Genomic DNA, 14,466 nt, shown 5'->3' on the forward strand with positions numbered 1-14,466 from the left:
CCGAACTTTCATCCATTCATTTTCCGCTGTAAGTAGACATTTCTTTTGCTGGAGTGCTCTTTTCGCCTGGGCTGTTCTGCCAGTGATTCCTTTCTTGCTTCTTCCATCGCTAATTATTCTGCTTCCCAAACACGGAATCCATCAACCTGTTCCAGTTTCTGTTTCCCTTTGTTACTCTTCGTCTTCACTTTCCATTTTGGTTACGATTTCACTAATGTGCGATTCCTTTGCTTCAGGGTGAATCTGAGGGGGGCTAAGGGATGATAATTATCACAAATTGGTGTATTCTTGGCCTTTTAACGTCGTGCTCTTTTTTTTGCGGAGCCGGGCGGACTGGCTGTCATTCACTGCGCCTGAAACTCCCTGGTGGTGGAGCTCCCGAAACTTAATGGGCGTCATCAGCCCCTGACATTCACCCGTCTTCTCATCCCATCACGGAAAGATTTATTCAAGCGCGAGTGTTTTCCTTATTTTTTTGTATCCTCAACTGTGGGCAGTGCGGGGTTGGCACTTTTCGTGATTCGTGACAGATTCCGTGGACCGGAAAAGGAGAGAGAGAGAGAGAGAGTGAGCGGTGAGAGTGTGCGGCGGCGACGTCGGAGGGGCGTGGGAATCGCAGCGTCTCTGGCTTCTCTCACCATCCCCCCCTCCCATCACGACGACCTGCTTCCACCACGCCCCCTGCACCCTCGGGGCGGCTTCCGTCCGCCCCCCAGTGGACCCTAGGGCTGCAGGGCAAGCGCCCCGGGCAGCGGGTGACCCCTCCGAACTATATTTTTGTTTTCTTTGCATTAATGCGATCGCAAGTTTGAGAGGACTAGTTAGTCACAGATTTAAAACCAGGACAAAATGCGGGTGTCATTTTCTTAAGGCCGTTTTACACGGGGCACGGAATTGCGTAGGTTAGAGCTGCATTAATTTCTAAAATGGCACGGAATTGCGCGAATGCGCGACCGAAATTAGAACAGGGGCTATTTTGCCGTCTCGCATCCACGCATTCTCGCATGTGTTCTAGCAATTCACCGCTTTACACGACGCAATTTTGACTGCGCCTTTGCACGTACCTACGTCAGATTGCGATATCGCGTCTGAAATATCGGGCCTGAGTGTAATCCCGTAAATGCCGTTGCAGTTTGAATGCGGCATCAGTGGACGTGTTTTAGTCGATTGAAGACGGTGCGCGATTCAGTGGGTTCCCGCTACTAATCTGAAGCAGTGTTATTTGAGGGCAGGGGGTGGAGCACTGATAGTGAAAAAAATATTCGTATCAAAGCAGTCCTACTTGTTTTAAATATCGTTATTTGATTTTTAGCTTTAATTTGGCCTCCCTAATTATTTTAAATTGATAGTTTATCTGTATAACTGACGAGTTCTCAACGAATTTACTGCTATTTATGTTTCTTAAAGTCCCTTCTAACCAGGGGCGCAGCCAGGGATTAAGGCTAGGGGCGGTTTCAGGCGCAACTAATAATGGGGTGTCTGGTGGTATGGCATACCTGCCAGGGTAAGCGGGAGGTGGTTAAAAATGGTGAGTTTTACGGCCTTCTGAGGGATATTCTATTAATCCTTAAACTATTCTATAAGTAATATTAATCCAAATAAATAAAATAGATTAAACTTAAAAAATTTCTGAGCTCTGGGGGGGGGGGGGTTATCCCCCAAACCCACCCCCCTCGCTGCGCCACTGCTACTAACATCATTGTTGTACCAGAGAGTTATTTTAATATCACATTTTAGTTTTTTCGGAGTATACTCGTTGCTTCCTTGGAGTAGAATTTCTAAGAATTATTTCCATGATGCATAGGTGTTTATATCCTGCATTCCATACGATCATAGAGTAAGGTTTTGTAGAGGCCGGTTGACGTCACTTCTTTGGTCTAAACATACCTCGAGGGTCTCATCGACAGCGTGGATATTGTGTCTTATGACTTGCATGTAGTTAGCGAAATGGTCGATTACACAGGCCAATAAAAAAATTTTGTTTGAAAACTTTTTTTATTTTAATAGCTGATCTTTATCGAATTTGATGTGCCGAATCCAAACCTGGCCTTAGTTCTTGTATCACCCATAGTTTCCAAGCAATATGTATTTCAACATTTAGTCTAATACCCCTACACGGTATATAGGGAAATCAATGAAACACTGTGCTACATCATAAAATTGTTTGTATTTAATGTTTACTACATCGTGATAAAATTGTTTGTATTTACTACAGCGTGATAATACAGGGTTCACTTGTCAACTGGAAATGGTCTACATTTTCTTTCCTTTTTTTCCTTGAAGCTTCTTGTGTAGCCTTTTCTGCGATGAATCTCTAGCTGAACTTCTCGGTGAAGTACCAACAGTAATCCCCCATTATCTTCGTTCATTAGACCTACTTTTTCAATTTTATTTTAACTATAAAAAAGCTGTTAAATTCTAAAAATATTGCTTGATTTCATAAATGTAACTGTAAAATGTAAATAAATGGTGGGTGATACAACTTTAAAACCATCATATTTTGATTCAGCAACTTAAAAAACATAAGAATAGGGTACTTTCGGTAAAAAAAGTTTTTTCATTGTTGGCCTGTGTTATTGCTGTACATTAGGGTGACGGGAGGAATCCTTCAAGGGAAGCTCGGTGACCTACCTACCTAGGGCGAGTGAGTCAGGCAGATGTGAGGTTTAATTTATATTCTTCCGTACATCATATGTGTCGTACGTCATGCTACGTTTGCGATAATCTTAAGAGAACTTTTGCGCAATTATTTTACAAGAAGCGCTGGTGCAGTCTTGCCCCAGATGTGTGAGCCAGAACACCTCGTACCCAATAAAGTATCGTCGGAAAAATGCAATTACGTTTTATTTGAGTTCTAATAGGTTCTTTTAAATGATATAAGCTATATAAAGCAACATTTCGTCCATCATAAACTATGGCGTGGTATTCAATCTGATCCATCCCCAGTGGCGTATCCAGGAATTTCGTTCGGGGGGGTCCAAAACCAGGGGGGGTTGTGAAATTTTTTTGTAAAACAGGGTACTAAGTAATGGGTTTTAAACTAATTTTAACACTTTTCATAATGGAAAAACTTCATTTGTTAAATAAATGTTTTATTAATTCATAATTTTTCAATATTTTGTTTTCTTTTATGAAGGAAAATAATTGTGTTTTTATATTTCCGGGGGGGATCTGGACCACCTGGACCCCTCTGGCTACGCCACTGTCCATCCCTCCCCGAAGCCAAGCCCTAGTTATGCCTCTGATTTCTTAAGGGAATTCCATTGAATGTGAAGAGTGTTTCCATGCTGCCATCAAAGCCAGTCATAAGGGCTTATTCACCCGTATTTCATTCGCGAGCGGTCTTTGAGGACATCTGAGGGGAAACATTTACCCTCAAGAGAATCCCTTTGGTCTGACTCTCTCTCTACACTTATAAAAAACAATTTCGGAAGTGCTTATGCGAGGCTGGTCGTCAACGCCAATCATTTCGACGGTACCTTACAATAATGTTTGCTCTTTTATCGCTCTTCAGTGAACTTATGATTGTTCTTTATGAATATGAACGGTCTGCAGCATCTGCTTTTTGTAAGAGATTCTTTCGTCGAAATATAAGGGCTCTAGGATATGATTCATAGCTCATATTTTTTGTAACTTTTGAGCGAAAGGCGGGAGTCGACCTGTAGCCTGAAAGCGCCGCCGCCAGATGTCTCCACCGTTCGTTTCCTTTGATCGCGCGCGCGAGTGTGAATCACTCCGCCGGCCGCCGTCCCGAGGAGGTGAGGCGCCACCGTCCGACTTCACCTCCTCTACGCCGCCTTGTATTTTTGAATTATTTTATTTGCTTTCTTTTTTTATGGCTCTTGCTTGCCCTCCGCCCCCTAAGGAGGAGGACTCGTGATTTAAGCTCCCCGTTGTACATTATCCGCTGGGATTCTTTGATCCTCTCCCTCGCGGAAAACAACATAATTTAGGCGCGATTAACTGCAGCAGGGGGCGCTTAATTATTGGAAGTTGAGATTTTCTCCGGGGGTTGGGAATCGACGTCCGGCCGTTCATCACCAGGGCAGCGGCTTTTATTTTCAGAGATGGATCTTCGGGCGGGTGGGGGTGTTGTTAGGGAGAGGGGGTGGCTTCGTTACCACCCTCCTCCGCCACCCCCCCCCCCCCATCGTTTTTCTTCCCCCGACCTCTCAAAGGCGGCGGCGGTGGAAAGATTCGATGCTAAATCACGTCCGCCACCTTTGCACTGAATCGCCGCGCACTCGTTATCCACCGTGGGGAAAGATTATATTATGCCCCAGGTTCAATGACAGGTTTAGAGTGGTAGCGAGGGGACGTACCCCCGCAATATCTGGAAAAATTGAGAAGATGATAATCGCTATGGCTGGCTATCCAATGGAAGTTTTTATCAAACCAGCTGAACAAGCATTGTTGAAAAATAATTTATGAAAATAGGGTGGTTTCCTATTACTTTTTATTGCCTAAATCGAAAGATTATTACTCCTGGAGTACGAATTTAACACTTTTAGATTTTTAAATGACGATATCTATTTATCGCGATTAAATGAAAAGTGAAAATTTTCAAGCGCGCGAAAACGCGACGGCTAAGTATGAATGCTGGGAAAACCCGTGTGACGTCATTCTGGTTCCCGCTGTCGCCGTGTGGGTGATCTTGGGGCGAGGCTTAGAGCGCCGCTGCGATGTAGGCTGATAGCAGATAGCGCTTGGCTAAAACAAGGATTATTAATACCCTATCAAACGAAGGAAACTTTCCGACCTTAGGCAGTTTTAATAGGTGATTATTAAGAGAAGTTTCCCTGAGCTCTATGCCTCATGTATGCACAGAGGCGGATACAGAAAACACTCAAGGGGGGGGCGCAAAAGATATATTGAGTTGCCTTTACTTTTATCGTGATAAAAAGTAATCAAGTCACAGGCAGAGTAAAATAAAATTTTAATTAAGGTAATTATACACATATATAATACAATGCCATCTTATGATATAAAATAGTCATAATTCTGGTTCTGCAATGCTTGGCAATACGGCCGGACCACTCAAGGGAGGGGCGCGCGCCCCCCGCGCCCCCCATCTGTATCCGCCACTGTGTATGCATTGGTAATCTCAGACGATGTAAAACTCCTATCTACTCGTATAAAAACTAGGTCCCAGTGACGTCACGTGGAGTGGCATCGTATGGGCGCCAATCTGGCCTTTTTCAAATAAGGTTAAAATTGACCGTTGCCATTCGTCTAAACTGGTATTTCTAAAACCAAATAATTCGTATATTATCAATACAGTAATGGTGGGTAACGAATCTCAATCAATGTCTTTCGTTTTTTTATGAAGGAAATTACCCTATTTCTTTAAAAGCCTTCTCTCTCTACAAAGCAGGGCTAATACACAGTCTCCCTGACAGATATTTCATGCCACTGAATTGCCGCGGCAATTGATATCATATCATCATTTTTTGGACCCAAACACACTGCAGTGCACAACTGAGCACTTAAGCTTCTGGTCGAGCGGTCCCGGGCTCAGTTCTCGGGTCAATGCGGCGGACATCCCAAATTGAAATCCACGAAGTGCGAGGGGGGCTACATAAAGGAACTTGAATGTATGGAAATCAGATCTCTGTGGGTTAATCCGGGGTGAGCACTACTTTTACCTAAAAACCAACCTTTAGATTGAATCACTGAGTGAGTGAGTGATACGATTAATAATTGTGAAAATATTTTTATAAATTATCAATCTGTTTGCGATCAAAGCTTCCATCAAAGTTGTATATTCAGGATTATAACTCCAATTCCATAATTGCCCCCACCTCCTACCTTGGCCTGGGTATACATATATACCGAGAGAGTTTTTTGTTGGATTACCCAGAAAATGACACCAAGTGTCGAAACCACGGTCGGTTAAGTGATAAATAAAATAGTGTGGATATTACCATTTGTGCTTTAAGCATGGATATATCATCATTCCACAAAATTAGCCTGAAATTTAAAAAAATTAAGCCGGAAACGAAATTATACGGTTGTATATTCAGTTCAATTATTGACGTTAATAAAATATGAAACGAAAACCTTTATAATAAATGATTAATTGATTTTTTTAAGGAGGAAAGATCTTATTTTCCGTGATTTATTCTTATTTTCTTCAGAAAAAATATTCTCATCGCGATTATCACGATATCCAGCCGTCGCATGTCTTTTGCCGAAGTCTTTGAAATGAATGGGTCGTTTCTGGAAGGCAAAATTATCTATATTAGAGAAATATTTTGACCCTTGAATAGGTTTTATATTTATTTAGCATGAATCCAAAAATAGCCTCTGTGACTGTTACATCGGATTTTTGAAACAATTAAAATATCCAATGTAAAGGTAATATCGAATAAAACAGAAAAATAGCAAAAATATATTATGTGCAATGACACACCTCAAACAAGGTACTATTTAATACAGGTTTATCTCATGGAGGTCGTAAACTGAGTTTTTTTCTTTGGGAATTTTGGTCAATAGTGAACTAGTATTACTTTTGGTTATGCCAACTTGGGACAATGTGTTTCACGGCTTAATTGATATTATTCGGTGGAAATCTATTTTCTCCTCCTTCAATCCAATTTAAGAATTGAATCGAAAGTGCGGATCAGATTAAATCATCAAATCATCGGTCGCGTCCTTAATCTGAATTTATAGTAGAAATTCCTCAGTTTTTTTTAGTGCAAGGATCACGTTATTTCATAAACTGCAAAGGTGATGCTTGTAATTAATTTTTTTTGTCTCGAAGATGCAATAGGGTGGTTTCCTATTATTTTTTTATTGCCTAAATCGAAAGATTATTACTCCTGGAGTACGCATTTCACGCTCTTAGATTTTTAAATGACGATATCTATTTATTGCGATTAAATGAATAGTGAAAAATTATCAAGCGCGCGAAAACGCGACGGCAAAGAATGTATGCTGGGAAAACGCCGTGTGACGTCATTCTGGTTCCCGCCGTCGCCGTGTGAGGTGACCTTGGGGCAAGGCTTTGAGCGCTGGTACGATGCAGGTTGCTAGCAGGTAGCGGAGTACCCTGCTAGCAGGTAGCGCTTGGCTTTAATAAGGATTATTATTCCCCTATCAAACGAAGGAAACTTTCCGAACTTAGGTATTTTTAATGTGTGATTATTAAGAGATGTTTCCCTGAGCTCTGTGCCTCATGCATGCATTGGTAATCTCAGACGATGTAAAACTCTTCTCTACTCGTATAGAAACTAGGTCCCTGTGACAGCACGTGGAGTGGCATCGCATGGGCGCCAATCTGGTCTTTTTCAAATGAGAATAAAAATTGACCCTCGCCATTCGTCTAAACCGGTATTTCTAAAACCAAATAATTTGTATATTATGAATACACTAATGGTGGGTAACGAATCGCAATCAATGCTTTTCGTTTTCTTTGATGAAGGAAACTACCCTATTGAATGGTTTTTCTGGTGTCTCCTTGAGGATCGGCTCGTCCTGGTAACCATTTACTTTACGTGCTCTGCTATGTGATTTCTTATCTCATTGAATCATTCGTCATTGTTGATTGCATCTTGGGCTAATTCAGATAATCTCTCATTACAGGCCGGACCTACAATGACCTCAACCAGTATCCCGTGTTCCCGTGGGTACTTACCAACTACGAAGATAAGGAACTGGATCTGGGCCAGGCCAGGAACTACCGAGACCTCACGCTGGTAAGCTTCAGCTTTCGCTCTTACTTCCTCTCGCCTGCAATCAATATCGAAATGTGATAGATATATGTGTACAAAATATCCAACTCCAGTGAATGACTGACGAGCCTGGGTTTCAGTAGTACTGTCAGACGTATTTTTATCTCCATGGAATTTAATCAGTTTATTTTCCAGTTTTTTTTATCAAACGTGTAATATTAATTTTTGTAATGCAAAGTATTCAGTACAACCTCTAGAAAATTTTGTTGTCACTCTTAATAGAAATTGTTTTTTTCCTTTTCGGTATTATCATACCCTCGGTTAAAAATTTGAGGTATTGTTTTGAGGTAATATTTGTGTGCAAGTTATAAGATTTTCCGGAGAAACTATAATGCCTCATTCACCCATCCAATTACTGAATTGAATTGCAACTTAGGTGAGAGGGATTGTTCACGTCATCGTTTGTTCGTGTCCTTAGACTGGATGTACTTCATCGGCATTTCGTTATGCTACTTACCTTCTACAAGTGATTGCCGACGTATATTACGGGAACTATTGCGATTTCTGCTGGAAGTAAATAGAATAAATATATTATTTATTACTCCAAAAAAATAAAAAGTACAGAATAGAATTAATTACATAAAAAAAGAGTAACTTTAGGTAGCCAGCAAGGACAACCTGTTTTTTGGCTACCATCATTTACATAGGGTCATGCTGACATAGAAACATTTTAAGCACAGCATTTGAATTGAAGTAAGTACGTGCATGTTTTACATGGTATTATATCATAGAAAAATATCCTCCATACTTTGCATTCTAAACAACCAAGACTGTATATTTTTCATAATTACGTTATTATTTTTTGCTTTCAGAAATGAATCAGGTAATAAGTTATACACATTTTGGCCTATAAACAAGAAACAACGTTCATACAGCGTAAGGTTAGGTCTTGGTAAAGTAATACGTGATCTTCTTAGTGGTGGAAGTTTGTGGAAGCGTATCGTTGCTATGAACCATCAACCGAATACTACTAGATCTTTCGGTCAAATTACATTCTTTCGCAATTTCTTGCATGTGTAACTCGAAAAAAAAATCGCTGTTAGAAATCTGCCCGCACTCGGAGCTCTGTGCTTTGTACTCTTAACTGTAAAGCAGAAATCATAAACGTTTCCATAATATATGTGGGCCGTCACTTGTAGAGGGTAATTGGTATAACGAATTGCCAGTATAGTACGTCCCACTTAAGGATATAATAGAGAGCTGATGTGATAAATATCTCTATCGTAATATTTGTGGGGAATCTACTACTCTATTGGGAATAAATGAATCACTCATTCTTCTCCCAGCTAGTCAATAATTATAAGTCCAGGTTCGGAGCAACTAACAGCAGATGATTAAATGACATTTGGAATTATGTTCTATAAATTCCAACAACATATACTCTGTCTATTCAAGCAACTCTTCTGTGATACTTTCTTTCTCCTAGTTTTAACGTTTTTAAGTGTTGAATTGCTTAAATTTATGCTGTAATCCTATGTCCAAAAATTCAAATTTTATTATATATTAAAAATAAGAATCAGAATAAAAGACTGATAAATAATTATCAAAATGATAAAAATTGCTACTTGCAACGGAAAAACAAAAAAATATTCAAAAGAGAAAAAAATATTATAAAATCTGTAAAACGTGTAAACTATCTTATAATGTGAATCTACCAATGTTTTCAATTTAGCATTTAAGTTTCTGCCATCATAAACATCACATAACGCCAACAGATGCGCACAAAGTTTACTGTAATGCAATTGAAAATCGAGCAAAGTGCTGAAATAAATGTCAGCTTCCATTGCTGCGGCCTCCCCCCCCTCTGTGCTATTCCCCATTGACGTGTTTTCCTGAATGCGCTCATCATTTTCCTTTTGTCTTTCTTTGCAGCCGATCGGGGCGCTCAACCCGAGCCGTCGCGCGTACTTCGAGGAGCGGTACAACCAGTGGGAGCACGACAGCATCCCCCCCTTCCACTGCGGCACCCACTACTCCACGGCCGCATTCGTGCTCAACTGGCTCGTGCGCGTGGTGAGTCCATCACTTCACTCACTGTCCATACAACGGCAGAAATGTATCAATACGAGATTTAATTTGATTTCTTTCACTTCCAAATGAAACGAGTCGTCATTTAGGTCAAACTGATTGTTGACGAGTAATATTTCTGACCCTGTCGCGTTAACACCGGTGAAATATACAAGAATTGCCATGATAAAAAATTCCCCTGGACCGGGAATCGAACCGCGGAACTTTGGCTTTCCACGCAGACCACTACGCTATCCAGGTTCATTAATTCCCATGGCAATTAAACAGAGTCTTATGGTACTAGGTGTTAGGCCCTCGCGGTCCATCAAGGATGGCAACGCGAGGGAGAAGGACTTCCAAGAAGCCACAACCGGTTGAGAGCCTCAAACCTGCGCTAAAGCCGCGCAAAGCGGTATGTGTAATATTTCTGACCCTGTCGCGTGAACGGCGGTGAAATATACAAGAATTGCCATGATAAAAAATTCCCCTGGACCGGGAATCGAACCTGGATAGCGTAGTTGTCCGGAAAGCCAAAGGTCCGTGGTTCGATTCCCGGTCCAGGGGAATTTTTAATCATGGCAATTGTTGCATGATTGTTGACGAGATGACTTTGTGGAAGTTCATGAATAGTGATACTTGAAACAGCGGTCAAGCAAAGCTCTCGAGACAGCTCTTGATAATGATGCGTAAGCAGTGAAACCGGTCGAGAAAGAATAAAAAAGTGTGTAAAAATATTACTTAATGCTGTTTCAATTATCACTGGTCTTTAAGGTATTCGAACTCAGGCCACAGATTTTTGCGAGCATTAGTTCCTTTTGTACGGAGAAGCGGACGACGCAGTATTAATTACGGTTTCTTTAAACCTTAAAACTTATAAATATATATTTGTGTTACTGGTATCAAAAATTTTATTGTGTTGTTAACAAAACTATGTATTCGTCTTCGTTACGCTTTCTTTAAAACCTGAAAAAATAAATTTTGTGCCACTGATATTGAATATTTTGTTTAAATGATATTTAGCCGTTTCTTAGCTGACTACGATATTTCTTTCTTTGTTTTGACAGTTTACCCTAGAGAATTAATATACCTTCATTTATTCATTCATTCATCTATCACCCGAATCCTCATTCCAATATACGGCTTCATTTATGTCCTAATGGAAGGTGGAGAGTTATTGTCCTCCAGCCATAGTATTTCGCGATGATGATTTTTTATTTGTTAATGACAACCCAAACCATAGGATTAGGGTCATTGTTACTAGGGGAGATGGGTAGTCCATTACTTTCCTCGACGCCTTGGTGGTAAGAAATACTTATCAGCGGCAGTACATCTTAGGTCTGAACTGGGTAGGAAAGTGGCTTTTAGGTGTACACAAATTATTTTTTATACGTGTATTTTTTAATCTGGCGAAAAATAATCAATGGAGAGCCACTCTGAAGATTGCCATCTTATCAATTTTACCTTTTATTCGCCACTGCAAAACGAGAATTTATTTTGTATTAACTTTTTTTTTATTTTCTGTGTGTTCAGGAGCCGCTCACCACCATGTTCCTGGCTCTGCAGGGCGGCAAGTTTGATCACCCCAACCGGCTCTTCTCCTCCATCGCCAACTCGTGGAAGAACTGTCAGCGGGACACGTCCGACGTAAAGGTGAGTGCGCTTCAATTGAAGTTTTATGCGCTGGAAAATCAGCGGAGTTGTCTCGGTGAACTCCAGCCAAATATATTCCGATCATCACCGAGTGTTCGCATCGGCCTCACGAAATGGCCACACCGAGCTAAGGAAGCGCGCGCCTTTCCTACACGCCCGAGATCTTTCGTTCAACCGGAGGATTCCGAACCCGGCATTTTCCTACATTATCTTATCGAGGCGGCTTACGGGTCTGGAAAAAATTTTGTAAAATTTTTATTCGCGGTGAAACACAAATAACATACATTTTTGAATGAATTCTGTTGAAGTTAATAGCAATTATTGTAACAAAATATTTATTTAAATCAACAACATTAAGTGTTGAAGTTTATAAATAAGCAAAGCGTTGTCAAGGGCAGGAAAAAGTTGTTGACAAGTTACCAGAGCAGTTGAATAATTAAGTGAAGAGAGACAACAACATCGTGTATAATTAAGAAGAATAATTGAGTTACATTAAATTCTATCGTTAAAATAGAGCGCAAATGCAGCTATGTTTCGTCTGTTTATATTTTGTAAATTCATTATTCGTTAGATTTTTATGTTTATCGGGTAAGTATCGTGTGATAGGGGATATTGAAATCAGCTTTGATTATATTGAATAATACGATTTTCAGGTACGAAATATCGAAAAACTGCAAATTCTTTCGCAAGTAGTTAAAAAGAAAGTAAAAGAATGTATCACGAATTCATGTATCAGGCAAAAAAAATCTTAGCATCAAGGCAAGTTTATGCACGGAAAAGTGTTTATTATTACAATAATATCAAAATCAGTCTGCCATAAAAAAATGGAAATTATTTCAGCAAAAAAATTCATGAATACTTAAGTTGCTCATCAGATCAATGCCTTGCATATATATGGTGATGAGCAGGCATAATCATCTTTTGTTTGACATTCTGGAGATCCTAACATTGTGTGAGTAAGGGGAGGAGGATTGGACTGTTAAGTTTCTTTTCTTGTTGGCCCTTAAATTCCCTTTGAAGTTGGCCCTTAAAAAATAACCGTATTAGAAAATACCACGTCGGACTGAGCTTTAATTTTGAATTATTCGTTGAAAAATTCTGAAAACTGGGGAATTTAATACGTTAGATGAATGAAAATGGCACCATATTCCTCTCGAACGACTGAAATATGTGTTAAACAATTCATTTATCAATTTTCAATCTACGTAGCCCATCTTCAATTGTTACATCGTATGAGACCAGGGTTCCCACTCAACCGTGAAAACCTTAAAACCGTGAATGAGCCGTGAATTTCCTCTACCGTGAAAAAACCTGGAAATAGCCGTGAAATTCGTTGTAAAATCTTAAAAACCTTTCAAAGTTGTTTGTAGATCTATGATTGACGGATCAAAAGAAAAATCGATTTGTCGATCATATTTCGAGATCAGTCATTCGCAGACACTGCCCTTGCATTTATCTGCACACGCATTTATTCGAAGCGCAAACATTGGTCCGGTTGCCATGACGACACAAAGACCTTAAGGCTGTGATTGGAAGACCTTTAACCAAAGTGATCATTAACCCTGGCGAGAAATCAGACACCTCTTCACTTCCCTATCACCCTCCATTTTCCCACTCACACCCTTTGGCCGGACCTGAATTTTCCTTAAGATAGGCGACGCCATAAGAGATAGCACTTCCATTGTTGCGTTTGCATTCTCGGCGTTTGTCGCGTTTGCTTTATTTTTAGTTAACGTGCGGCCGGTGATTGCTATGTGATCAATATTTCTTCCTAAAATGGCTCATCAACATACCGTGAATTTGACGCAATTTAGACCGTGAAAACCTGAAAAAACCGTGAATTTTGTAAATCAGTTTGAGTGGGAACCCGGTAAGATATCTCTTGTGAAATCAGTGTTTCGTAAAAATATTTTCGAAAATTTGGAATCTATCGTATTATGTTATGAATGACTGAGCGGAACTTCCTCAGGCGCTTCACGCCGACCGAAATAGGAATATATAGTCGCTGTTAAGTAAGGGATCGTAAAAAGAAAACCGAGGCGTTAAATTTGGAGTAGGAAGGTCCGCGGCTCGAGCAGATAGTAAACGCAAATGCGTGGTGGCCGTAAATCGCGTGAGATGACGCTGATTGAGGCGTTCGCACACACACACACGCACGCACTCATATAGCCGTGGGCCGGGCCATTCTGCTTCGAGAGTCAAATTATGACAGCCGTAAAAAGGAATTTAAAAAAATGAACATCGGCGGGCGCACACGAGTGGAAGGGAGCGGAAAGAAGAGTTCGCGCGGAGAGGATGAGTTTATGGGGCCGTTAAAAAGAGGGCGGAGGGTGTGTGGCCTCCAACACCCACCCCAATCACCCTACACCCCTAAAAACTCTAAAAGAGGGATGGATGTCTTCCAGAAAGTCAGAATCCTCGATGCGGTAGTTCTGATATTCCGCTCTAGAGGGGGTTAGATTTCAGATTACGATTGTTCCAGCAATCGCTGTAACTATCGTGCATTCACACAACGATTGTTGAAACCTGTGCTGCCCTCTAGTGCTGAAATCTAAAGTGAACGTGAAATTGACGGGTAGCAAAGCTGTTGATGCATGCAGGGTCAAGATATTACTGTGTTCCACGTGTATTTACCAAATAATTTTTCTTCCGCCCATATTCCTCCTTGCTTGGACAGATCCATGAAAAACATAGAACGAAGAGACCTTCTCGAGCTTTTCGTCTTTCTCTTGTCGCTTCCTCTTCCGGTCTCACAGCGCCTAACCATCGTAAAGTGGCAACGTTCGGAACTACGCGAACTATTGTCAGGACCATGGCCCTTATATACGTATAAAAGGGCCATGGTCAGGACATGCATTCACACGGCTGGTTCGGCCAACTATCGTTAGGACGAACGCTCGGACAATCGTAATGTGAAAAGAGCATTATTCTGTACTTCCGAATGAAAATGACCACTTTCGGAGGTCTTTCTGAATCTTCAAATGAATCGGTCAGTGATTCACTCATTGTTCCAGGTAGCATCAATGACTCAGTGGAAATCAACCGTTCCTGTTAACGTCCCATCCGATGAACGGAG

The 14,466-nt window shown here is 40.7% G+C and overlaps 1 protein-coding gene across 6 annotated transcripts in view; it reads left to right on the forward strand.

Moving 5' to 3' along the window:
* LOC124162702 (neurobeachin) overlaps positions 1–14,466 on the forward strand; it is a 1,312,932-nt gene that overhangs the window by 1,278,845 nt on the left and 19,621 nt on the right. For all 6 annotated transcript variants that reach the window (XM_046539305.1, XM_046539311.1, XM_046539306.1 and 3 more), the window contains 3 exons: positions 7,585–7,697; positions 9,606–9,746; positions 11,271–11,390. In XM_046539305.1, the coding sequence (XP_046395261.1) occupies positions 7,585–7,697; positions 9,606–9,746; positions 11,271–11,390 (374 nt within the window). The remainder of the gene's footprint in view (positions 1–7,584; positions 7,698–9,605; positions 9,747–11,270; positions 11,391–14,466) is intronic.

The sequence above is a fragment of the Ischnura elegans genome, chromosome 7 (genome assembly GCF_921293095.1).
Source record: "Ischnura elegans chromosome 7, ioIscEleg1.1, whole genome shotgun sequence".
Lineage (NCBI taxonomy): Eukaryota > Metazoa > Arthropoda > Insecta > Odonata > Coenagrionidae > Ischnura > Ischnura elegans.